The 26,782-nt window shown below is 39.7% G+C and overlaps 1 protein-coding gene across 10 annotated transcripts in view; it reads right to left on the reverse strand.

Moving 5' to 3' along the window:
• Window positions 1-26,782, reverse strand: part of ERC2 (ELKS/RAB6-interacting/CAST family member 2) — a 527,327-nt gene that overhangs the window by 134,277 nt on the left and 366,268 nt on the right. For all 10 annotated transcript variants that reach the window (XM_053377860.1, XM_053377861.1, XM_053377857.1 and 7 more), the window contains one exon: window positions 9,267-9,401. In XM_053377860.1, coding sequence (XP_053233835.1) covers window positions 9,267-9,401 — 135 coding nt within the window. The remainder of the gene's footprint in view (window positions 1-9,266; window positions 9,402-26,782) is intronic.

The following is a 26,782-nucleotide window of genomic DNA, read 5'->3' on the forward strand; positions in this document are numbered from 1 at the left end:
TCACATTCAAAAATTATGAAAGGAGAGAGGAAATATTGGTGCAATGCTCATAGGTGAGATACAGGGGTTTCTTGTGACTATTTTATTTCCAAGGTGACCAAAGGGTGTTTGTGATTTCTGTTATTTCATTCTACAAATCATATCTTTGAACCCTTCATGGGAGAGAATTGGGAGGCTGCATACTGTGCTCCTGGTTTTTCTGGTCATGTTTCTTTTTAAGTGAAATCTTTTTACTTTTAAAGAAAGAAAGAAAAACTGACTGCGCTAATCTCAGGTGCTCGGCAGTCAGCCTCCCCTGTTTCCTGTGTTTCAGTTCATGAGGTAAATTCTTTCACTGGGCTTTTTCAGATCAAGATGCAGGTAGCTCGGGTGCACGGAAAGAAAAACACACACAAAGCCATGGCCATCTTGCAATGATAAGCTGAGTTCAAGCCCACAGAAATTGTAAAGAAATGCTTAAGTGGTCTGAGAAACCAGGTGGACGTAGGGAATGGAAGTCTCTTTTAGGGGAAAGCAACTTTTTTTAAAAAAGGAGGAATACAGTATAGCTTACATCAATAGATGCCTTGTATTAATGCAAGGTGCCTACTTATGGCCTATTCTTGCTGCATCCCCATGGGCTGCATTCCACACTGTTGCAGAATGTCCCTCAGCCTTCAGGTGTTGCTTTTTGGGTGTGGTGCACAGAGAAGAAGCTGGAACAGGATCACCGTATGAGCAGAATTCTACTCACATTCCTCTTTACTCCAGCTTATGTCACAGTCAACTTTTGCGTCAGGCATAGATTCTTTCTTTTGCCTCAACAAACCATCACTGGGATTAACAGAGATTTAAAAAGTAGCAATAATTGATGGATTGTGTACACAGGTTACCATATTTACTTTAACTACTGTCATCTAATACATATTATCTTATCCCTGAAAGACACCAATATGGGATTGTAAATAAATATATTTTATGAATTACTTTTTTCAGTATTGAGATTTCTGCAGTTGGCTAACTCTGAAATGTATCTTGTGTTAGGGACAATCTTACTTGTGAATAAATACGCATAACATTGTGATGTTGCATTATTGTTTATTATTCAAATATACCATATACTACATTGTGAAAACCCACCCTGGCAACATCACTACTAACCTCAATCAAGTCAATATAATAAAAGAACAGCTGAATGTTATTTTTTTAAAAGCAGACATTAAGGCAGATGTTATGTACATTACTGGATTAAGCAGAAAAATATGGAAGTCAGATATAAATTTAAATATGATTAAACTTAGAATAAAGCCAGCCCATTTTTTACCATATTTATTTCAACAGGGACACTGAAGGCATTCATTTCTGTTTCAGTTTATAATTCTACTTGCATATTCCCTTACTTGCTGGTTTTGATCCCTTTTACCTGCTTGACCAATTTAACTTTCTACACTTGGCCACTGTTTCTCAAAATGCTATACTGCAGGAGTAGCCAATGTGGTACCCTCCAGATGTTCGTGGACTTCAACTACCAGTCAGTATAGCCAATGGGTAGGGATGATCCACAAGCATTTGGAGGGCACCATGTTGGCTTCCCCTGCTCTAAATGGTCAAATCCCACCTGATCTTGTTAAAGCAAAGTGTCTAAGGATCAGGACTCAAGCCACCCATCTTCTATGGCACTGTATCCTAAAGGTAAAGGTAAAGGTACCCCTGACCATTAGGTCCAGTCATGGACGACTCTGGGGTTGCACACTCACCTCATTCTATAGGCCGAGGGAGCCAGCATTTGTCCACAGACAGTTTCATGTGGCCAGCATGACTAAGCCGCTTCTCTCGAACCAGAGCAGCGCCGGAGCGGTACCTATTTATCTACTTGCACTTTGACATGCTTTCGAACTGCTAGGTGGGCAGGAGCTGGGACCAAGCAATGGGAGCTCACCCCATTGCAGGGATTCGAACCACCGACCTTCTGATCGGCAAGCCCTAGGCTCTGTGGTTTAGACCACAGCGCCACCCACGTCCCTGCTACTTCTACTGCCATAATCTACTACAGCCATCACATGTGTCAAAAACTTCAGATGGGATTTTACTTTTTCTAACAAACAGCACCAAGAGAGCATTGACGTACTATCTTTGAATCAATTGAAACCTTATTTTTACTTGATAGTTTGTTTATAATATATTGTGCACTATCAACTCATTTCTCGCCTCAATTCCCCCCCCCAATTGAAATATTTCTATTTTATTTGGGTTTTAAAGAGTCTTCTACAGTCACATTTTGGAAAGAAATATCTGGATGGTTTGCTTTCTTCCCTTTTGACATAAATGACAGAAAGCAGAAGCTGCCACAGATTTGCTAAGCGTAGTAGTAGACAGAAATAAAATGGCATGGTTATACGAACAAACAATTTTCTGACAATTTTTCAAAGAAAAGTTCAGTAGCCTGAACTAATGGAGTATCTTAGTCCTCCCCTGGAGAATATTTTGCAAAATGGTCTCCCTAATTTCACCGTGCATGAATTTTGAGTGCAGTTGTAGATCCAGTTTTTATATTGTTTAATATTGTTGAAGGAAGCAGTGGACTTGGCTCCTACACCCTCCATTAGCTTGGATGGCCCTCTTCATTTTTCAAGTCTCTCAGGCTCCTGGGCAAGAAGCTTCTCCTGTTACGCCAACACCGACAATACTTAGAGATGTGGTCGTGCAATTTTAGCAGCACTGCTTGAATATAAACAGTGGTCTTCAGGTGGCCCTTGAACCCTTCTCCTGGGGAAACTGTCACTTGTATAGGTTCTACAATGTTTCCTTCCAGCCACTTGGCTATTGAATTGGCTGAACTGCTGTCACTGGAATGGTGGCCTGTCTTCCTCTGCTTTTCTCCTGGCTAAAGTCTTGCTCTAGTGCTGCTTGGACTTGACTGCCAAAGGATCAGAAACCCTGCTTGAGGGCAGCTCTGGAGCTTATGCAGGAATCCAAGACTTGATTACAGTAATGGCGTGTATAAGGAGCTGGCCTTGCAAACTAGGAACTTCAATTTGTTCCAAATATTAGGCCAAATGAGATGCAATTTTATGTACACCTTTTTAAAATGCGAATGCTTGCATAGTGCTGGTCCTAAGCAGGACCTGGACCACCAAAAGTTAATTTGGCTAACATTTTGGATACAACAGGATGATTGCAAGGCAATAGGTAGCTCAATTGGTGTTTTTTTCCTTAAATTTTCCATTTTATTATCAGTGGCAGTCATGTAAGATCAAACATGTGGCCACATAGGATTGTGGAATTCCTGGACATGAAATGTACAAGCTTTAAGTCTTTTTAGTTTATTTGCAGCCATGCAGCTTGGCATGCAGCAGACTTCGACTTGGGACATCCAAAACATGTCTGCCCACTTCTGTTTTGAAAATGCCTCTAGAAGTTTATTTAAGCAAACAATTTTTCATTTTTCTGAGAGTAACCTCAAAGGTTTACGCTGAAAGGGGGACTGAAAATCCTTTAAATAAAAAGAAAGAAATATATGAGTGTGGGTTCTTTCTTCCAATTGAGCTATGGCTATGCTGGTGGTGGCACTGTGGCCTCTTCCTGGCATTATGCTCATGCAGTGTTTGTAGAAGACAGCAAATGGATTAAGTGTCATTGCCAAAGCTGTTGCGAAAACTGTTAACATTGACTGGTGCCTTCCAGCGTAGCCTTTATGAGGGTGTCTTTGGGAGCAATGCCATGATAAGCAGTAGGTGATGAATGCAGCTTTCACTGTCTGTTTGCTCTCTTTTCATTGCTTTCATTGTGCTTTTTGAAACAAGCTAAGGTGTGGCAGCAACTGCCTTCACTGGACAATGAGATTTCCCTTCCTGCCACCCCTTTGTACAGCTGGGCCCTTTGAATAGGGTAAGATATTATCTTAGCATGGCTCTAACTCCCAGCTGCTCTAGAACTGCTAGAGGACTAAGGGTTGTTGGATTGTGTGTGTGCATGCGAGCTTAAAGGCAGGGAGGGATCATCTGTCCAGATCAGATGATACTGCTCAGATTTCATAACTCCAAGAACTGGCTCCTGAATTTGCTTGTCTTTCCACCCCCCACAGTGAGCCTGTGGGTAGAGAATGCCTTAGCTTTTAATCTCTGTGCAGCTCTTAGAAAACCTTAGGCACTCTATAAGTGATAAATTACAACATCAACATCTAAACTAGATAGAAATTAACATGTGTTCCTTTATTTATTACTATAACTAAAAATGTTTGGTTCCCTGATATTTAACCTGGTTTTAAGGACAATGCATAATATTAATAATAATAGAACATGTATACTATATTAATATTATTATTAATATAATATCATCATCATTAATTTATATGCCACTTATATGCTAATATGCATTCTAAGCAGTTTACAACTATAAAATCCATTATAAAACCCATATCTAATTAATATACAGAGCATTAAAACACCCTTAATTTAAATATACAATAAAGCAAACTGGTTAAGAAGCATGACAATTGAAACATTTTTAAAAAACCATTTAAAACAGTAAGATCAGATGTTCAATTTCAGAGCAATACTTTCCCAGACAGGTGTGTCTTCTGGAGCCAGTGGAATGCCAATACTGATGGGCCTCTCACATTTCAGAAATCAGTAAATACATAAGGACTACCTAGTTTCAGATCCCATGAGTATTAGACTGATTCTTTTAATATAGTTGACGAATCAATGTGGAAATGGAATGAAAAAGACATGAGTGAATAGATTTGAAAGTGACATGGACTGAGAATAGACTAATTTGCTAGTCCTTAAACAGGTTCAAGTGATATGTCTGGGTCTGTTTGTTTGCTTTTCTTAGGTGAACTACAATGTTACGTTTTTGAATCATGAAATTTTCTGAGCAACCACATCAGCCATCTGATCAAGAATCAGACCGTATGCATGTGATTGAATGAAAGGCCACAGCCTCCTAACTGAATACAACTGCTCCCAAAATATGACTAACATCTATAAACAATGAAGTGGTTTTAGAATACTTGGTAGGACAAGAGTATCAATTAAAAATGCTTTCACAACACAGTCTTCACAATGTTCATGAGTTAAACTCTTTTGGCTTCCTTCCTTCAGTGGAAAAGCCTGCCTGACAAGACTTGTCACAGATGCCTTTCATGTCCCTGAGTGCAAAGAATTAACATCTCAACTTGAGTTAAGTAAATCTAGTGATAATAATGTGCTCATCTTATGATTTTTTTTTTATAAAAAAAGCTGATATAAGGCATCTTTTCTTATTGTCTGCAGCCTGCTACAACTGATGCATTGAGTTGTCAAACATGTAACTACTGGCCCTGAGACTATAAAACCTTTCTACATGTTGCAGACAATACTCTTTTTTTACATGCTGGTTGCCACATAGGGGGTTTAATTTCTTGTAACAAATATGTTTACTTGCTGTGGCCTGAAAAGACTTTATGTTTTTAAAAATGTATAGGGCCATTTATTTTAAAAAAAGAAATGAAAATATGACAATGTACTAATCCTGACTCAGTTTATGGGAAACATGTAAGGTCAAATAAAACTTGGTGATGCCTAGACCTGTACATGCATCCAGAATTAACAGCTTTAATAGAAGAACACATCAGCCAGAAACGTCATTGTCTGGGAAACAAAATTCTGAGGACCTACTGGTATATCATCAGTATGGCTGAGTCAAAACAATGTGCCTTGTTTCAGATTCATTTCCATGTGTGCCAATAAGCATCTCCCTCTTTTCCCCAGTTACTTTTGACCCTCACTGGGAATAAATGTGACAGCATTCTTTGAAGCCCTTTCCTTCCACATTGTCCCTCACTGCCATATAATATGATTGGCTATAGTGGCCCATATGCTTTTGTGGGTTACTGTCAACTATAGGATTTTGTTACCTTCCACATCTAATATAATGTGAGCAGCTGTTTTTAGTACCCTACAGGATTCAGTGGGCAAAAGGGTCTGAGCGCAGTTAAGGAGAAATATGGCCCTGATATTGGCCACCTCATGAGAAGAGAAGACTCCCTGGAAAAGACCCTGATGTTGGGAAAGATTGAGGGCACAAGGAGATGGGGACGACAGAGGACGAGATGGTTGGACAGTGTTCTTGAAGCTACCAGCATGAGTTTGACCAAACTGCGGGAGGCAGTGGAAGACAGGAGTGCCTGGCATGCTCTGGTCCATGGGGTCACGAAGAGTCGGACACGACTAAACGACTCAACAACAACAACATGGCACTGACAAGCAGCCAGTTTAGCTTTGCCAAGTACCCTCAAAACAAGCTGGAGGTTGCTGAGCTTTGTGAAAAGTCACTTATTTAGTTGCACTAGAAACAATTCTAAACTCTAATCTTATGAGTTTCCCCTCAAAAGCCTAGACTTACTTAGGTGGGACTAGTGCAAATTGTGTCAATCAACTTGCAAGTAAGTGTTTAGCCATTTTAACCTTGGGACTCCTTTCCACCAGTTTTAGGAATATAGAAAGCTGCCTTCTGTCAGGCCAAGCTATTTGCAAGGGACTCTATTTAATCTGGTTGGCAGCACCTCTCCAGTGGTGTCAAGCCAAAGCCTTTCCTACCCTGACCTTCTAGCTGGAAATGTCTGCAATTGAATCAGGACCTTCTATATGCAAAGCATCTGCTCTGCCAGTGAGCTTTATGGCCTCCTTCCTCTGAAGCTCTTCTTCCAAGTCATGGCTCAGCCCCTTAGCTGATATTATACAGTAGCTATCACAAATGGCTTCAACAACCCATATCACAAAAAAAAAAATCATGAAGGGAATAGAAGAGTAAAGGGGGAGGCACAGCAGTCTGTGTCATTTATGGGCAATACAAAAGCAATGAATTTAACTGCACATTTAATGGCTACATTTTAAGTAACAGAAATCAGTGCAGCTCCAGAAAAGCATATGTGCTGTTAGGATAGGATTAGACATTAATTAGCACTGGGCTGCAGTAATATGAAGAGAGTGGGAGAGTCAACAAGGGCAAATGAAAAAGACAGTATTTTCAAGGTATTTTCAAGGTAGGGCAAAATCTATGAATTTGTGCTGGGGGAGGAGTGAGACTTACTATTCTGAAAGAATTTACTATGATACCATGGAGTGCATCCATCTCTTTCTTTTGTTTAACAAAAGCTTTGACACCACAGCAGGAGATACAATCAGCAGCGCAGCATTGTTATAACGTGTTCCATAGGACGGTCCAGTAGAAACAACTGTTTGTCACCATGTAGCCATCATTCCCTGGGGCTTTGCCAGGAGACAAAATGGCTGCCTCATGAGGCCCTTCAGGGAGTGAAATGGCCCCATGAAAGTTGCAGGATTTACCCCAGTGCTAGCATTAATGCACGTTTCCAATGTACATTAATATATTTCCAAAGTCTGAAGGCAGCTGTTGGAAGTATGCATGCAACACACCTCTTTTAAAAATTAAAAATACCACTTAACCATAAGAGGTTTACTAGTGTTTTGTGGTTTTACACTAGCACTATATATTGGGTCACCAAAAACAAAAACCCCAGATGCAGTTTTGAGTGCAACACAGTTCTGAGTGGAAAACTTAGGCTTGTGTAATAAAAACAAGGAGTAATCAAATTGCAGTAACTATATGGAATGATAAATAACAAAACCTGACCTGAAAAACACATGATTCATACTTTTAAAAAATGCCAGAACAGGCAACAATTCATTTACAGTTCATTTCAGTTCTTCTTTGACAGCAAAGAAGCAACAGATCTACTTGCTGGTTTTCTGCATAACAATCTAATGAAGCAATTAATCTGTGTTTTCTTGCTTCATTAAGCTGTTACTTTCTTGTTCTTCTGCTCTTTTTCTTCACAATATTCTTACTATTTAAGAACTGCTTGTAACATCTTCAGGTTCTAGCTATTCTCTTTCTACTGAGTCTGATCTTTGACAGTTAAGAGAGTCTCCACTTCTCTGTAAATGTACAAATGGCCAGAGACCTGGAAATATTAAACTTGGAATGTACTTAAAATATGAATTTTGGCATGGTTTTTTCACTGCGCCAGCTGCAGGAGAAATGCTGTGAGCAGCGACCCCCCCCCCTTGTATGTCGCCTTCACAGACCCAATGAAGGCCTTTGACCTCATCAGCCAAACAGGACTCTTCACACTGCTCAACAAGATAGGATGCCCATCTAAGCTCTCAACCAAACCCTGATTCAGGCAGGTACTTATATAAGTTTCTTCCTCCTCTCAAGTAGCCTCACTTGAACTGCTAGTAAGCCACTTTGCCAAAAGCCTGGCTCACCATCTCTCTGCTCCTGTGGGGAGCGGTTCCAAGAACGTTTCAAGAGCTGTCCACGAACATAGGCAACTGGTGTGAAGACACCTCAACCTAGATTAGGTATGCTTGGATGTAATAGCTCTTGGGGGTTGCTGGTGTTCTGCTCCTTCTCCAAGGAGGCCTCAGGTTCCCTGTCTGGGCAGAGTTGAACCCTGACCCTCATTCACCTTGCTCAGTTCCTGCACTCTATGCTCTGTCCAACATAATAAGTAATCCTGCCTCTTCCTTCTCCCAGCTGATGCATCATACCAAGCTCATACTTCTCTGACACTTCTGTGTGAAGTCCATCTGGGGTAAAGCACTTGGATCCTTCACTTAAGCTCAGCCACTTTCAATTTCTCCTCAGTTTCTATTATAAAATGTGTGACAAAGCCAAACAATGCTATGTTTTGATGCTGACAGAAAAATATACTCAGCATTCTATGATACTTCAGGTTTGCTTTCTAATACCAGAAGCAACTAAAATCACTGAGCTGCTTTGATAATTTGATACCATAGGACAACAAGTATCTGAAAATTTACTTTTATATATATATATATAAATATTATGTTACTACTGGTGAGCAGACTCAAACCAATTATATTCTTATGGACAGGTTGAGTTAATAAAAGACAACCATAATAAATTATACTTGAAGAGAACAGCTATCTAAACAAAAACCCTAAAGTGCATTAAAAAAGCAATTCCTCAGAAACATTACTTTTAATAGTTGAATCGGGACTCTTCAGAAATGCTATGAAAGCAAAAGGAGGAAAGAAAACCATAACAAGAGGAACAAAAAGGCCAAACGGAAAGAGGAAGGAAAACGTTTAGATTATTTGAGTGATGGAAATAAATAACAAAGCTATTAGTTTCAGTTCAAAGAGCATATCACTTGTATTGTTTATTCTTTCTTTTGAACATTTATTTTATCTTGAAAATTGGCACAGTAAAAGCGTAAGCGTGAAGGTAAAGGAAGGAGAAACATGACTGACCTGTTCTGGAGAGGGTCTGTGGTTGGAGTGCTGTGTCCTCCCAGGAGATCTGTGATGGTGGTGGTGATGGTGGTGGTGGTAGTGGTGATGGTCATCATCATAGTTGTCTGCCATCAGCTTCATCCTGTTCTGCGTCTGTCAGGATTGAAGCAAACAAAAGGCCACTAAGTGCTAAAATGTACTAATCAAAATTAAATGGTAGCTGGGTCTGCATTAGAACACTGCTCCACGACTACCCCCAAATAGCTGGTTCTAAATTTCATTTGAAGTTCTGAGATGTTACTCTTATGCCTACCTGCACATCTTGTGTCCAGCCAAGCTGACCAAAGCCAACTAGTGCTTATGGCAGCCTGCCAGGCAGACCTCCATTGCCTTGGACCTAGAAGGCCACATGTACCTTAGACCTAGAAGGCTACCTATTCCATACTGCGTAAAACATGCAAGTTGAAGTTACTGCCTCATTTGAGCAAGAAGCTCCTCCCCTCCAACTTCCATGGCAGTTGGGTAGACATAAGTATTCTTCCTTTCCAGTTTTAATTCAGCACATTTGAACTTGGTGTCTTTGTCTGTTGCTGCAGATGAAGCCGGTCTACCAGCAGCTGGAAAAGAATAATTGGGGGCACACTTACAGTGTGTGCCTGATCTTGCTTGTCAGTTTGGCACTCTGGCTTCACCTGCCTGACACCTTACATCAAATGATGACATTTAATGAACAGGTGGGCCTGATTTGGGCCAAACCAGACCACAACCAAATGAGGAGACCTGGCAGGTCTAACAAAATACTTGGCAGACTGGAGATTCTTCTAGGGGTTGGGTGCAGGATCATCCCTGCAAGTATGTCAAAATATGTGTGATAATGTAGTAGACATTGGTTTTCTGTTCAGGTTCTCTGGAGTCGGATCTGGGGACTAGCAGAGCCCAATGAGGCAGGGAAAACATCCCTATGCATAAAACAAGTATATTTCTTTACTGTGATACAGCCATGGAACTCAACTGCAAGAGTAACCCTATGATGTACATAATGTATGAATTGACCCTAATAGAGGGGTTAATGCAACATTTTTCTTGAAGGCCAAAAATGTTATCTAGAGGGCAATGTGGGTTTACTTTTCCCTAAATGACTGAAGTCATAATTTAATATGAATTGGCGGCTGGCATCCTAAATTGGAGCAACCCATAGAATAAAGAAAGCTTGTTACTGACCTGCAGTTGAATATTCTTTATTGAGTCTTAAACATAGCAACAAATCACATGGTGAAAACACCTTTCCCATCTACACAGTGCCAAGTATTCTAATATAGTTTAAAGACAGACGCTACCCAAAATGTTTCCAACAAGAAGTGTTTTTTCTACCAGGAAGGAGGAGGAAGATGCTCTTAGGTTCTTACCAATGAAGTTCCTGACAAATATCACCTTGGTTACTGTAAGCCTTACAATATATTTCCGCTTTGAGGGAAATTCTTAAAGTTTTATTTGTTTATTTTCTTATCAATGAACGGCCTTAAATTTCCTACCTTTCAACTGTACCCTTTAAAAATGTACTAGTTAAACAAGATGATATATGCAATCCTGAAAATGTTTCCTGTAATGAGGTGTTGGGGATTAGTCTTGTTATGGGGTAAGAACTGTGAATGGATGATGCCATCTTCTTAATTTGGTGCTGAAATATAAATAAACCACTTTTAATATTTCTTCCCGAGGAATCTAAATCATAGAAAAAGCAGGCACAAGACTACTGCTAAGAGCAAATCCCACACTTTTTATGTCTCTTGATTGTAGTCTCGGGACAAGATTATTTGTTTAGGTAAGTTATTGCTTGGCAAGGGTGACGGGGAGTCTGAGGCTGTGCTTTGGTTTCTCTCGTGGTTCAGTTATAAGAAAATTTCTGTACTAAACTATTCTTTGACTGGGACATTTCTTCTACTTTATAATATGGACTCCTATCGTCTTCTGTGGTTTGAAGCTTTGAAACATGCCACAGTGATATGGGATTTTTTGGGGAGGGGAGTAAAAAGCAACTAGAAAACACGGGATGATTATAATTATCTTTATCAAGCTTGTAAACCAAATACTGTGAATTACTGCTGCCTGTTTTACTTACTAATTCTTTTAAGGTTCAGTAGGCTTTGAAATGCCAGGTATAGTTTTATTCCAGGAAGAAATTAATTAACTAGATTGGAATTTGTCCAGGACCCCCAGGGGCTTTATACCTCTACACTTGCAAAAAATGCGATGGGATTTTTATTGACCACATGTGTTTAAAAGCTTAGTTTATCGGGGTGGGGAGAGAGACGACTGTGTACTTCCAACAGCACTATGTCCCTTAGAAATGTGCTTAACAGTATTGATCTGGAGGGAAGAGTGCCACCTACTGACACCATAGGGCCACCACTTCCTACACTTTCCTGGATTTCCTTAAAAATGATTTCAAGCCCATTATTGACCAAATCTGTTCCTATTTAACATGGAACAGGAAAGCAGAATAAAACCTACATTTTATTACTTTGAATTTTGTATGCAATTGGGTTTTGGATTCTGCAAATTTTAGCATATTTTTTCAGAAGATACAGGAGCAATATATTAAGACGGAACTTTGCTTTCAAGTCCTTTGCAACTAATACTTAATAATGTAAACAATGCAGTTCATGGTACTATTCTGTGGAACTACGATTTCCTCTGCAAGGCATTTTAACTGATGTTTCCAAACATTGGTTTCAGTTGCCTAAGTAGTGACAGCATTTAAACTCTTAAGTCTATCTTCATGGTTTGCTTTTGTGTTTCAATAGTAGGAAGTTTAATTATAGGAAAACAGTAGCAAGGGAATGAATGTGTCACATTTTGGTCTTCTCTTGGGAATTATGTCAGGCCAGATTCATATGAAAACCTGTTGCAGAAGTTTTGCGTGCATAGAAAATGGGAATATACATACAGTGCTTTTTTCTGGGGGGACGCAGGGGTACACATAACCCTAAACATTTTGTGAATCTTTGTACTTTTGTCCATTTGCTGTATTTATTCATCCCAATTTGAACTATAAAATGGTGATTTTCTTGAGTCAAAATGAGAGTACCCCTAAGCATTCTTTAGAAAAAAGCACTGTGTGTGTGTGTGTGTGTGTGTGTGTACACACACACCACTTTTCATTTTAAAAAAATCAGAGTGGTTTACAAGAGTCATACATAAAACCATACAATAAAAACCATATAGAATTAAAGTCAGAGATCCACTAACAACAAAAACAACAAAATTAATGGTGCAATAATATGGCCTTAATACTAATTTCATGAAGTTTGATTATTAATATGGTGTTTATAATATCACAAATGCGTACTGCATGAACAACTTGCTTTTATGTAAGTTTTTAAAATAATATTTATTACTTTTAAAAGTTACAAAAAAGTAGAAGAAAAAGAGAAAAAGACAAAAAAGAGAAAACAAAAAACAAAAAAGAAGAAAAGCAAAAACAATACAATACAATATATAAACAATACAAACCCAACCTAAACCCATTAAACTAGACACATAAACAAAGCAAAACAAAAACAATTTAAAAACATCCCTCCTTTTCCATACTCTGTCCTTCATTCCCTTGTTTCCTCGACTTCCTCACACCTCCCTTTTTGTATCCCACTTCTAGTACTTGTTTCAGCAAATCCTTTCCATCTTTCTCTATTTTCTATCATATTATAAATAACATACTCTTTAACCTTATTTCCCATTAAGGGTAAATTACTTATATGCACCTAACATCTTCTAGCCTTTCTGCTAAATCCATAAAATATCATTCCACCATTTTTCTAACAGTCATTACTTTAACAATATTTCTAAATAAACACTTTAAATTTTCCAGTAATCTTCCACTATCTCCTCTCCCTGGCTTCGGATTCTGCCAGTCCTTTCCGTCAGTTCCATATAGTCCATCAACCTGGTGATCTTATGTCCGAGGCTCTTAAATCTTTTCCAAGTCCCTTCTGCAGGTCTTCTTCATATTCTTTGATGCTCAGGAGCAAATCTCGGGAAGACTCCAACCTAACAATACTTTTGTTCCTTCTGGACAGTTCAGCCAGATTTCCAAAGTTAAAAGTAAAGTCCATAAAGAGTTTCAGGACGTATTTCAGGATTCCTCCAATTCTAGAGGCCCCCAAAACTTCAGGCTCCTCCAAACCCAAGTCCATGTCCCAAAAGTCAGTCAATCCCTGGATAGAGGGTTCTTTCCAACTTTCCTTCTTCAATCCAAGCCGGGATCCAAACCTCGAAATTTGACTTTTGCTAGGTTCAATCATGAAAGACCTCAATTTATAATCCTCAATTTGCTTCTGAGAAATTAAGGATCCCGCTTGTACTACTTTTGGTTTCACAACATCAGCTTTCTCCTTTTCCTCCACCATTTGTCCGACCAAGATATGTTCCTGTGCCAAATCCTGAATTGTTTCTGTATTGGTACTCACTTTTTGACTCAAATTAGTCACTTTCTGTTCCAAGTTGTCAATTTTAAAGATCGTGTCATCTGTCTTTTTATGGAGCTGTTCCAGCGAGTAGTTTATCTTGTATAATACAGTCACAATAGCTTCTCCTATCAACATTTTGAATGGTCCAAGGTCAGTCTCTGGTTCTCAGAATCCTTATCCTGCAGCTGGAGATCTCCCTGTTACACTCCTGTAACAGTTTGACATGCTCCCTCTAGAGGGAAACAGTCTCCACTTGTATCAATTCTTTCAAGCACGACTCGAGCAAATAACAATAGTTTCAATTTTCGGTTACTTTTTCCTCCATTTTTAAACGCAGAAGAGGACAATGGAAACAGTGCCTTTCTTATTTTAGCTAGCTGTCAAATCCGTTCTGTCAATGAACGTTCCCCGAACGTCATCTGGCAGCCCTTTTCCAGGTTCAGAGCAGTGGCAATTTGATTTTCACTCTCTCCTGCAGGCACACTAGATCCAAAACTTCTCCCCTCTTCTCCTGCTTCCAAGGGGGGTTATATATTTTTGTCCGGTGGAAATTTAATCCTTTGTCAAAAGCTTTCAAACACTTTAGCTTGTAGCGTCTTTGCTTCAATCTATTTACAAAAGCGGAAGGCGGACTTCCTGTTTAGAACCTTCCCGCTTCGGTGCCAAATTAAAGTATTTCAAGATCCAATTTTCCGTTCTACTCACGGGTAGTCGTTTAAAATCCAATTGTCCACAGGAAAAAGTCAGCGCTCTCCGGCAACAGCAATGCGGCTTCACTCCGTGAAAGAAGCGGTCGATTCAAAGCACCGCGCTGCTCACCCCACGTTGCTCCGGATCCCCAAAACAGGGTTTCCCCGCAAGTAGGGGAGGCGCAAAGGGTGCCAGCCGAATCCCAAGTTCACAGGCTTCTCCCGCCTGTGATTTCTATGGGTCTCCGCCTTCACCGTGGCGGTCAGACCCTGCTTTTCACGGAGCAAGTTCCTCCCGATCGGAGGAGCTCCGCCATTGCCGGAGGCGCCAACCCGGAAGTCCTCGCTTTTATGTAAGTTATGTGGCACACTGGTCAACAATGCCAGATGTTGAACCATTCGTAACACTTTTTCAACTGCAGCCCATGCCAAGCACCCTATGAAGCCAATGGCCGCCTTGTTCGCCAATCCCTGCTCCCCAGACAGCTGCCTAGGACATACACTCCTAAATATGGCACTGTGCGATAGTTCTTCTCTGCCAGTACTCCAAATCCTTTCCTTTTTGGTTTTAACAGGGTGATGACAGAAACTTTGGGAAATGTGGATTTCTTCCTTCACCTAGGAATAATTCTTTCTAGTTTTACCATGACCAGTAACAATGTTTCCCTCAAAATTGCTTGGACACTTCACCAAAGCAGGGCCCTGTGCTTCAAAAGTGCCCCCGAAATTCCACCTCAACAAAATTTGTTGGCAACCCAACACAAACAGCAATCCTACTACAGGATTCCCATAGCCCCAATCAGACTCTTTTGAAGCCAAGTACTGGAACCCTATTGAAGACTATCTGAGTGAGCCCCATTTATCATTTTTGTGCACAGGAGTATATACCCAAGTGTAAACAGATGTGGATCATGCCAAATGTTAACAGGACAATTGCTTATTTGTTGCTTTTCTCTTCAGCATTGCTGTGAGCGAGAATCTGATTCTTTCCCCTGTTGCCTGCCTGCCTCTCTCTCTCTCTCTCTCTCTCTCACACACACACACACACAAACAATATATACACAAGCTTGCTTTTACTGATCCCATATATTAGTTTGTCTAACCTCTTTACTGAACTTCTTTCCAAAACAACAACCATCTGCTAAAGAACACATTGGTTCATATAATATTAACACACAGTAAATGAAGCAGCAAATTAAATCAACTGATGTGGACATGTATGGTTTGGGATCCAAAGAGCCACATGCACAATGAGGCTCTTCCAGTTCACATTTCCAGAGCAGCTCATTGTGCCTCCTTGAGAGGTCTTGAAAAGCCCCTTCTGAAGGGGCAAGGACAGAAGCAACATCTGACATCATTGCCAAAAGTAGAAAACTGAGCAAAACTGCTCTTCCATAAGCAACACTTCTCAGTCATGAGTGTGGATTCCTGCCATCAATGTTAAAAATATGAGGCAGTCCCTTGTGTCAAAAACCCCATTGTAAGATACACAGCAGTTTAGCCCTATATGCTGCAGCCCTGACCCTGGCTACATACTCAGGCTCATTTAATACATATATTCTCTAGCAGTTCTACAGGAAAGCTTTATCTGGGTTGGCTAGTAAAGAAAAAACAGCAAATTAAAATTGTAATATTGAAATACTAATCTAAAAATACCTTTATCAGGTCAGCAAAAAATATCATTATCAGTTATCCAGATCAGATGAAGAATAAAATATTTGTGCCTGGGATTTAGATGTGGAAAAATAGTTAAGGCTTGCTGCTAAGAAACAGGAAAGACACAGTTAGGGTTCCCATGCAGAACTTCTTCATCGTATCTCCCCCTTCGCAGACAGAATTAGAAACTGCTTTAAAGATTTGCTTACAGTAGCTTATCTGAGGTCTAGTACAATGACATTCCAATGAAATGATCAGTGACTCGTGCAACTTTGCTGTTCTTCCTCTGTTCTGTATCGTAAGGAAATGTATGGGATGCAAAACAAATACGTGACCATAATGTCTCAGAAGCTAGGGATGGTGGAGAATTTTGTAATAATCAAACTTTAATTTGAGCTCTGCTCTACACTGCTCACTCATTCACCCACTATGCAAACTGATTGGTTTTCATGTGAGCAAACAGCTAGACTGGGCCAATATCACATAAGTTTAAGGAAATGAAAACCACAACAGATGAAGTTTGAGTTACAATAGTGTGATAAAAAGATGGACAGGTACAGAACAGCAAACCCTATCCCTACCAGAAGAAGAAGAAGAAAAGGGACCGCACAGGTGTGAGCAATCACTATGCTAAATGATTTCCAAATACACACATAATGTCCTTAGCCTAAAGGAGACAATTTGAATTGCAGCAAAATATAATGTCATAAAAGCATTGCAGCAAGAAAAGCAGGAGTTGCACCATTCCTTCACTCTGAAAGGAAGGAGTACATGATTCCAACAGCAGCAATGCCCCTGAGCAAATGTAGTGCAAAACTGGGCAAGACTGTTGGGGGTCACAAACTAGCAATTGAAATTTGAGGTCAGCTGAAAGTCACACAGACTGGGACAAACAATACCAATGTCTGGCATTACTAAGACATTTCAATAATATTTGGCATGTTAAAGTGCTTCACATGCAGCAACCATTCTTTCATTATCGACATGGGTGTGGATTTCCGTTCTTGTGCTTTAAAACTGTACCTATGATAAAGTAGCAGATACAATAAAGGAAGTATTTGCATTGATAAAATATACGGCAAGAGCTATGTTTGGAGAAAGTGACTGTAGCTTATCCCATATATTGCCCAGAGGTTATATATTCTTAAAAAGTACAATTTCTTTATAAGCCAAGGGTAAAGCAGATGAAGGTGCTTTTGTTAAAAACACTAGGGGGGGCAAATTTATTACGCTTTCTTTCTTTCTTTCTTTCTTTCTTTCTTTCTTTCTTTCTTTCTTTTGCCAAAGTTGTTGAGCTTTCTTTAGTTTTGCTCAGTTTGGTTTTTTTGCACAATTGCAAAGAAATTGGATGTTTTTGAGCTATTTTTGAGGGAAATTGGCAAAAATGACACTGTCAACATCAGTTGCCATATGTTTTGATTTTCACGGACATTTTGCCAATTTCTGCCTGGACACTGCTTTTGGCTACAGTATTCCAAGTATGTCTGCAAATTTCCAGACGTATGGCAACCCTGCAGAGTCTAGATGTTTCTGAACTACAACGGCCATCATTCCTGACTGCTGGCTATGCTGACTGGGGCTGATGGGAACTGCAGTCCAACAGTATCTATAGAGCCACAGGTTCCCTACTCCTGATCCAGCAGTTGCAAAAATGAATGTGTGGATGACCCTTGGGGTCCCAACTCTACAATTCTATGATTCTCTATTATAGAACAATTACATGCTATTGCATTAGCAAGAAGATACAGAAAATAGAACTGTGGAAAGAGAGCCTGTAGTAAGGTTTCATTATGTTATGCTCTCCAACCGATAGACAAAAATAATTCTGAAACAAGCTAGAACAAAATAGAAATGAACCCATGTGCTAAAGCAAAGAACCAAAAGATAACTGAATAGTTCTGCTTTTTAAATCTCTTACATCAGTGTGGTCTTATCTGCCTGAAAGTCATACAATCAAATCTTTCCATATTGCTAGAAATGATTTTTAGAAAGCCATTTTGGCAATTTTCCTATCAAAAGTCTGGATTGCCTAATTTGAACAGTAGCAGAAGGGCAATGAGCCTATTTCAGTCACATTAAAACTGAATTGGCATTGAATTAATCGTAACAATTCTGACACCTGTCACCATACAGTTTTACAAAACAGGCATGGCTTATTCCAAGGCAAATTGAGAGGACATAATATAGTTCCTTCTTTCAAATACTGGTGGGTAATAGTCCTTTCACAAACAGCAGCTGGAATACTAGATGTGTGGCAGAATGAAAACTGTAGTTCCAGGTGCCAGACACTTATCTGAGGTACTAAGACTACATTTCAGCTTTTGTGACATTTGTGACTTAAGTTATATTGATTTAAACACAACCCATCTGACTTTTCTGTTGTGGTCACATATCTTTCCTAAGTAGGTACAAGTCTTAGAAGTTAAAAGTGTATAACACACAATAAAGTGTAGTCAGTAATGAATATGCTATGCTCATGCTAAAAGTATTTGCCTCAGTCCCAAATACTAAACGTGATAATTACACAGAAGGATATGAGAACAAAAAAGGAAAGAAGTGGGCTAAAATATATAATTAACACCTTGAAAACAGAGCTGCTTGGAGACAGTATAGACCAAGGACCTAAATGTATAAGGCAATATAAGATGTGAAGCCTGCCTTTCTTTTTTATGACAGGAAATTATTAAACAGACAATTTTCTGTAATAATTTTTTAATACATATTTAAACTATTAGAGCAGATAAGTTGCTTAATAGGGGGAAAAAGTAGAACTACTAATCCCCCCAATACCTGATATGCTAGTAATACAACGTATGCTTTTAATTCTTCCTTGTGCCTATTTCGATTGGGCCGCAATCCTAAACAACCTTCGTTTTGATGTAAATCATATTGAATTCAATGTGAATTACTTCTAGGTCAGTGTGGTTACAGTCAGAATGTTAGCTTAAGTGCACAATGCAGGTGTATGATTTCTTCTTTTCAGGAAACAACAGAAATAAAGAAGTTTCAATTCTGTGTTGTTTCTATCCAGGTTTTATTTCATCTTATTTAATAGCAGAAAGCAGCAGGACTTGTTTCAGTACTGAAACAAGTTTTCATCAAGTTGTTGCAAAAGCATCAGTCTTCTACATTAACACAGCACTGCAGATGAGAAGCCAATAGGGAAATATCAAGCGTTAGCCATGCATTATGCACATGCTTAAACATTTCCCATTAATAGCATCAATGTACAATGTGATCCTGGGTTCTTTTCCGGCTATCAAGCCAGTTCAGATGCAACAGGAAACTTTGGCTTAACATAAGCCAGGATCTTTGCAGCAATGTGCAATATGAGGGAGAAAACATGTTAAGGAGCAGCTTGCTGCAGAAATACCCTCAAGAAAGTCTTAAGTGCATGCGTGCACAATTGGCCCCTTTGGGGTCTATTTACTTATTAATATCATCATTGTCGTCATCATACTTAATTACAGATCACCTTTCAGGTTACAAATCCTCCCAGATATTATCTGGGATCTAATTCTACACATCTGACACTAATGTAATACAATTTGTGTGAATGAGGAATACCCCTAATCCCCAGAGCAACAATAATGACAGTGGAGGCGGTTGGGGGTGTTTGGGTTATGGGTAATTTGCATGCTGGGACCTCCTGTGTCTGTAATTAAAAGAAAAACTAAAGATACAGCTGCATGGAAAATTCATCTCAATACTAAATTATATGTGCCATAGTTTGAACAGAAACAGAAAATAAAATTGAGAAACAGGCTCAATTTAAGGTGTCCAACATTAAATAACACTCCACTTGTATAACACACATGAGGGAAAGATGGGTAGAACTGACAGTGACATTGCTGTCTCTGGTAACTCCATGTATACATATAAAGGAATTTCCTCAGGGAATCATTAAATGCCTGTTTTCTTCAAAGCTTACAGAAGCAGGACTGACCCTAACATTAGGCAGAGTGAGATCACTGCCTCAAGCTGCAGACGTTGGCAGGAGCTGGAAGACTGCGCTGTGTGTGCCAGGGAGCATATACTCCACCCTCTCTAGCCTGCTGCTTTCAGCAACAGTAGTGGATATTGCCTCATCACCAGTCAGCTTCAAATTCTTCCTCACCTCAGGCAGCAAATTTATTAGTAGTAGTACAGTATTAGTATTATTTTCTTTGCCCTTCACTCTAAGGTCCCCCTATTAAATATTTAAAACTATTAAAATATCAAATAGTTTAAATTTAATATTTTTTAAAAAGTAAAACAGTTTTAAACAACTTACAATCACAAAAGTAAGGGGGCACCTCAAGTGTCAGAAGCTATGGTAAACAGGCTTAAGGCTCACCTAGTGTACTGTTCCTGTTCTGGTGGGCATAGCCTGTGAGTAAGCCTTAGAAGCCCAAGAAGGCTAGGCCTCACACACAGGACTTCCAAGCTATGGTAGAGGAAGGGAACCATGTAAAGGGTCGGGAACAAGAAACCACTCACAGCCCAAAACATAATCAGGGGCACCATCCGAAGGTGATCAGTACCTGATGAAATCTCCAGGGATGAGGACCTGATGAGATCTGATCTACACAAAGTAAGTCAAGGAGACCTATGTCAGGAAGTGAGAGACATGCAATGTCCCCAGCAACACATCAAGGAGGCCCACAGAAGGGGCTGACATAGCCTGTCCTCCCAGGTCATACTCAAATTCATCTGCCAATGTCTTTGTTTATTTGACTACAATGTTGTGATGCCATACTTGCCAACTGCACTGGAAAAACCAGGATATCCTGGCAAATGAAACAGAAAATATTGCTAGCTATGTTAATTTTTATGTACTTCTGCTATTGTAAGACTTCAAAGTTACCTTTTTGGTTCTAAATCCTTCTATGAAGTAGTGAGCTAATGAGTTAGCAAAGATTGCCAAATGCTAGCTTTGTCTGTGGCTGATATATTGTGGACACCTGTGATCTTGGAGTGACTGGAACATGTCTAGGCTAAAACGCTCTCCAGAAGTTTTTGGCCAATTCCATTTACATTTTTTGGCTGACCATCCGAACAGTTAAAAAAGACATTTGAGAAACACACGAGTAACTCTGAACAATCCTTCAAGAAAATGTATTTATAGTTTTTAAGCAAATCATTTCAAAGAGAATTACATCATTGTACAGATTTCATTTAGCAGCATTTATCTTTTAATTCTCAAAAGGAATTCTAGTTAGACATTTTATTTTGTCAACTGCTAATGAACCACTGATTTGGTTTGAGTACAGTCCTAATGGGAGCGTACACAATTCTAAAATACAAATTAGGACGATTAAATACTTAAAAAGCGACGTATAGGTTTGCCAAACAATTAGAATTTCAAACATTCATGAACTGCTTGCTTCGCAGCTAGCTTGGTTTCTTTGCATTTGCTACAAACCTACTTTGACAAACTTTGCTAAATCTTAAAATATGTTCAGATAGAAAAACTTTAAGAGTTCCCTTCTGCACCAGAATGTTGTTTCATATCCACCAACATGCAAATGGGCTCCTGAACATATCATGTTGGCCACAAAAACCGCAAAACATTAAACCACACCAATTCAATGGAGGCCAGGCCCAAGACATGTTTTGACTTTCTCCAAAAACTCAGAATGGCTCTTTTATTGACGCATAGCTACAATATATGTGATTTATGTCCCCTTTCAATCTGCTCTCTTCAGGCATATTCTCTAAGCTGGGTCTCTGCTTTCTTCATTATATCCTTCCATTGGTTAAATGAACAGACCAAAAGCTGACAGGCACAAGATTTAAGGAGTCTTAAATATGCCATTTTAAATACTGTCCTCCAAACACATTGGAGTCTATTAGACCTCCCCAGTGAATGCTTCTGAGGATATTTTAGCATTTTGCAGTTATTACAGTGTTTTCTGTACATGATGCAGGAGCTAAAAACAGAATTTCATTTAATCTGAATAAATTTAAATAGTGAGTTTTGGCACAAGCACTTTTTTATCCCCTTATGCTAATAAGGCTTCAATTTGCATAGTTCAGTCCTAAGCATGTACTCATGTGTGTAATTAGAATTCCAGGCTAGGTACACTTTTCCTTAAAGCAAATCCAACTGAATCAAATGGAATCTCCTTCCAAGTAAGCATGCTTAGGATCTGGCTGTTAAGGCTTTTACTTCCTTTGCAGCTTCCCTCAACTGCTAAACAATTTCAGCAGTAGCATTAACAACACCTGAAGCATGGAATGACTTTGCTGCTATATCCACTCACTTTTCGCTGCCTGCTGCCCTACAACTTGCAACAATGTCCAACGGGCAATAGACAGAAGTGACTTGGGTTACAATCCCTGCACATGCACAGTTGTGAAGCCAAAGGCCAGTCCTTATTTCTCAGCCTAACCTACCTGAAAGGTTTGTAGCTAGGATGAAATGGGGATAAGGTAGCCCATGTATGCTGTCCTGAGTTCCTTTGAGGAAGGACAAATTAAAAATATGGGGCAGGATGCAATGTCATGCTATTAAGATAGTTTCTTCAATGCAAGCATTTCTGCTTCCCAGGTGGAACAATGTCCCTACTCTTCCCCTCACATGCTGTTCTGGGTTTTTCCCCAATGCCATAGAGTGGATGTGGGGGAAGTATTGGGGGTGCACAGCAGGAGGACAAGGGAATGGGGAGAAAGCCCCATTCTGCTAGTGGGAATCTTTACACTAGCTACTGTTAGCACACCGGTTTAATTGAATCCAGCCCATGATAGATACATAAAGTGATGTATCCTACAAGGTCATGCCATTAGTGTAATGACTTCTGCCTGTACAACAGGACTTCCTCTCTCTGTTGTTTACCCTTATGTTCCCCAAGCCTCTGGAGCAGATTTGGGGGGACCAGGGCTGGGGAGAGAGGAAGTTCCATCACACAAACATAAGTCCTTCCACTAATATGTAACCCAAGGAATAAACCGTTTTATCCAATGGGTGAAACATTTGCAGAAAAAAAACTTTAAACAACAAATATTAATGTAAGACCTGCAGCTGAGGACCATACACACCCTGAGATTTCTTTCTTTTAAGTAATTGCCACAGTATGTGAAGAAGAAGAAGAAGAGGAGGAGGAGTTTGGATTTGATATCCCGCTTTATCACTACCCGAAAGAGTCTCAAAGCGGCTAACATTCTCCTTTCCCTTCCTCCCCCACAACAAACACTCTGTGAGGTGAGTGGGGCTGAGAGACTTCAAGAAGTGTGACTAGCCCAAGGTCACCCAGCAGCTGCAGGTGGAGGAGCGGAGACGCGAACCCGGTTCACCAGATTACGAGTCTACCGCTCTTAACCACTACACCACACCGGCTATTGTGGAGCTATTGGGAAGCATAAACCAAATAAGGGATGAGAAATAAGTATGCTATGAGCACACAGAAAGAGCACTACCGTACATGCTCTTTTCTATGGAGCAATTTCCACTACTGAACAGAAAACTCAGGTTTTAAATTGAATTGCCAAGAGACTTGTCAGACAGCAGAAATGACAGCATAGAAAAGTGAACACAAAGCTCCCTCTCTGTGGACAATTGTCTTCCTCCTGTATATATCCATCATTGGGGCCTAGCTACATTACTTTCCTTCCTTGCATAATAAAAGTTCTTAGCCATTTCAGGAAGAGTTTAACCTTCAACATTCTTTGAAAATGTCACATGGAAATATTACCGAGAGAGCCAATTAGTCTTCACCTGAAGAAGGAAGCTTGAGGAGTCAACCAGATTGTTTAGAACGCTTTATCGTTATCTATGTCTGAAGCAAACCTGGATATATTTGAGTTTTGGCAATTCAATCTCAGTATGCGTCTGTGATACATTACACATTCTGATGCAATCAGTGCCCTTGGCATTAATCCAATCCCAACAGAGCTCTATGAGACAATTTGTTATATTGGGTTAATCCAGAAAGTTTAATAGCATTGACTATCTGAATCTTAGGACTATTTAAAATATATATATATTTCATACTATATCCGATAAACATATGAAGCAAAACATAATACAGAAAGCATACAATTGAAAGCAGTGTTGTCTTCTAAGGCTGATAAGACAACATACAGTCAGAGCCTCTTACCTTTATAGTTTGAACAGGATTTCTCTGCACCCTACACTCCCACTTGTTTTCTGTCAGTAAGGGTCATAACACCCAGTATATGGACAGAGGGCAGGTCATTCTGGAGGATAATGTTTGGGTGAGGATAGAACAAAGTGATCTGTTTTTCACCAATTCACTCTCTGTTTCTCCATATAAACTGCCATATTTCAGCATAGCTATTTCTTCTGGTCTATAGTTTCCCTGTGCTTACTACATAATTATTTAAGGCTAGTGTAGATTTGGAAAAGTTTCAGAAAAAGGCAACCAAAATGATCAAGGGTGTGGAGTGACTGTCCTGTGAGGAAAAGCTACATTTTGGGCTTTTTTTGTTTAGACTTTCTTCTATGGCCAGCTATCTCAATTACAATAGGGTTGTTGTTTCTAAATGCACAAAAATAAGGGCATTAGAGGGGGGCAATCCAGAATATTTTGTCATCCTAAATGCCTTCAGGGTTAGAAGGACTACTTTTCCTAGTTATAACTTCTCTTCACTGTGATTTGAAGCATAATCCCATACATGTCTTCTCAGGAGTTAATGTCATTAATGAACATTAATCCAAGGAAAGAGATTATAGGTTTGCAGTCTGAAAGCCTCTATTTTCTTCCAAATAAAGATACACCATTCCATTTCAATAGTAATTCCCACAATTTAACATCAGAGATACAGTCAAACCTCGGTTCCTGAATGCCTCTGTTTTGAAATGTTTCGGCTCCTGAACGCCAAAAACCCGGAAATAACTGCTCCGGTTTTCAAATAATTTTAGGAAGCCAAACAGTTTCTAAGTTGCATTTTTCACACACACACCCTTGACTTTGCAGCCAGTCCATTGATCCTCAGTTTTTGAACTTTTTGGAAGCCGAACGATCTTCCAGAATGGATTAAGTTCGAAAACCAAGGTTCCACTGTATTGAAATTCACCAATATTATCCAAACCCATTGAAATATCTCTGTAAAGTAGTATCCAACCAGACTAGAGCATGGGTTTTGGCCACATTTTTTTAATTAAGCAGGCTTTGATCCAGTCATAGGCTAGATAGGGAGGTCTGCTTGGCAACCCCTTGTACACTGGCTTGAGTTCCATGATATAAGTATCCCAAGGTGGGATATAAATGTACTAATGAATTTAAAAGGCATGCAATATAACTCTTTACTATACACACAACCCAGCTGTTATAAGCTTTACAAAGAACTGACTGGGATACATCCCAATCTAGCTGATTTGTAAGGCATTTATATATTTAGAAATGGCTTGATTTGAGCCTCTTCCCCTTATTACAAAAAAAATGGTGGTCTGTCTTTTTTCTTCCCTAGCATATAACTAGAAAGTATAATGAAATGATCATATAGATCACAGGAAAATACATGATTCTTTTTTGCTACAGACTCTTGGTCACATTTCTTGAGGTGCATCAGCAACAAACATGATTCATAAAAATAATCCAATACATTCAAATAGAACAAAATCATATTAAAATTGAAACCAATAAAAGTGTTCTGAAACCTATTTACATGTTAATAGTTGTCACTATTTGTGTCTCTTAATACATTCCAAAGAAATGTTGTATGAAGTGAAGATGCTACGTTATTTCTGTGAAAAGCAATTGTAATTTGTTTCAGCAAAGGCCAAGCAGGGGCATTGATCAATTTGTTTCATTCAGCACAACAGTGTTTGCAAGAGTAGCACTCCAGACCATGGACCTAATTAGGCCCACCAGGCCATTTTGACCATGCTATGCCCTCTTGCCAGTCACCTGGCATCATATAAGATGTCAGGTGTGAACAGGTAAAAGGTAGCTTGGGTGGGGCAAAATGGGCTGCTGAAGCACCTTCAATCAGTTGATCAACAAGGTTTCAGAAGTACTGCACACATGGCTTCTGAAATGCCAATGATCAACTGAGCTGGGCTGATGAAGCACCAAAAATCAGCTGATTGCTTGCACTTCAAACTGCAAGCCCTTTGCAAATACCTGTAGGCAGTGCCTTGAAGTCTTGATGGCCAGCTGATAGATGGGGCTTCCAAGCATGGCGTAGGGCTCTTTGCAAGGGCACAATCACCTGATAGTTGGGGCTTCAAAGTGCCACATCACCAGTCAAATGTTGTCTATTGGGAGTACGAGACATGGCCTGTCAGCTGGATGTGGTTCCCCACCCCTGCCCTATAGGGTCAAATAAGAGGAACTAAAGGAGTACACTCTAAGACATATTAGGGACAGATCAAATCCCCTGGTGACCCTAAAGTGAACCTTATCCCTTTATCTGTTGATAGCCACATCCTTGTGCTGTATTATTGGTCATGCTATAGCAGGCATAGGCAAACTTGGCCCTCCAGATGTTTTGGGACTACAACTCCCATGATCCCTAGCTAACAGGACCAGTGGTCAGGGATGATGGGAACTGTAGTCCCAAAACACATGGAGGGCCAAGGTTGCTTATGCCTGTGCTATAGCATAGCAGAATGTTGGAAAATGACTTTTAAAATCCACCTGTATTTGCCCCCAAGCAAGAGGTGCAGAAAGAGAAAAGAGGGAAGTTATCTGACGTAAGCTGAACATATCTCTATTACCTGGAAAATAAAGAGAATAGTGTTCGAGTCCATGCCACTCAGCTGTGGCTACAGAGAATC

This window comes from Podarcis raffonei, chromosome 2 (assembly GCF_027172205.1).
Source record: "Podarcis raffonei isolate rPodRaf1 chromosome 2, rPodRaf1.pri, whole genome shotgun sequence".
Lineage (NCBI taxonomy): Eukaryota > Metazoa > Chordata > Lepidosauria > Squamata > Lacertidae > Podarcis > Podarcis raffonei.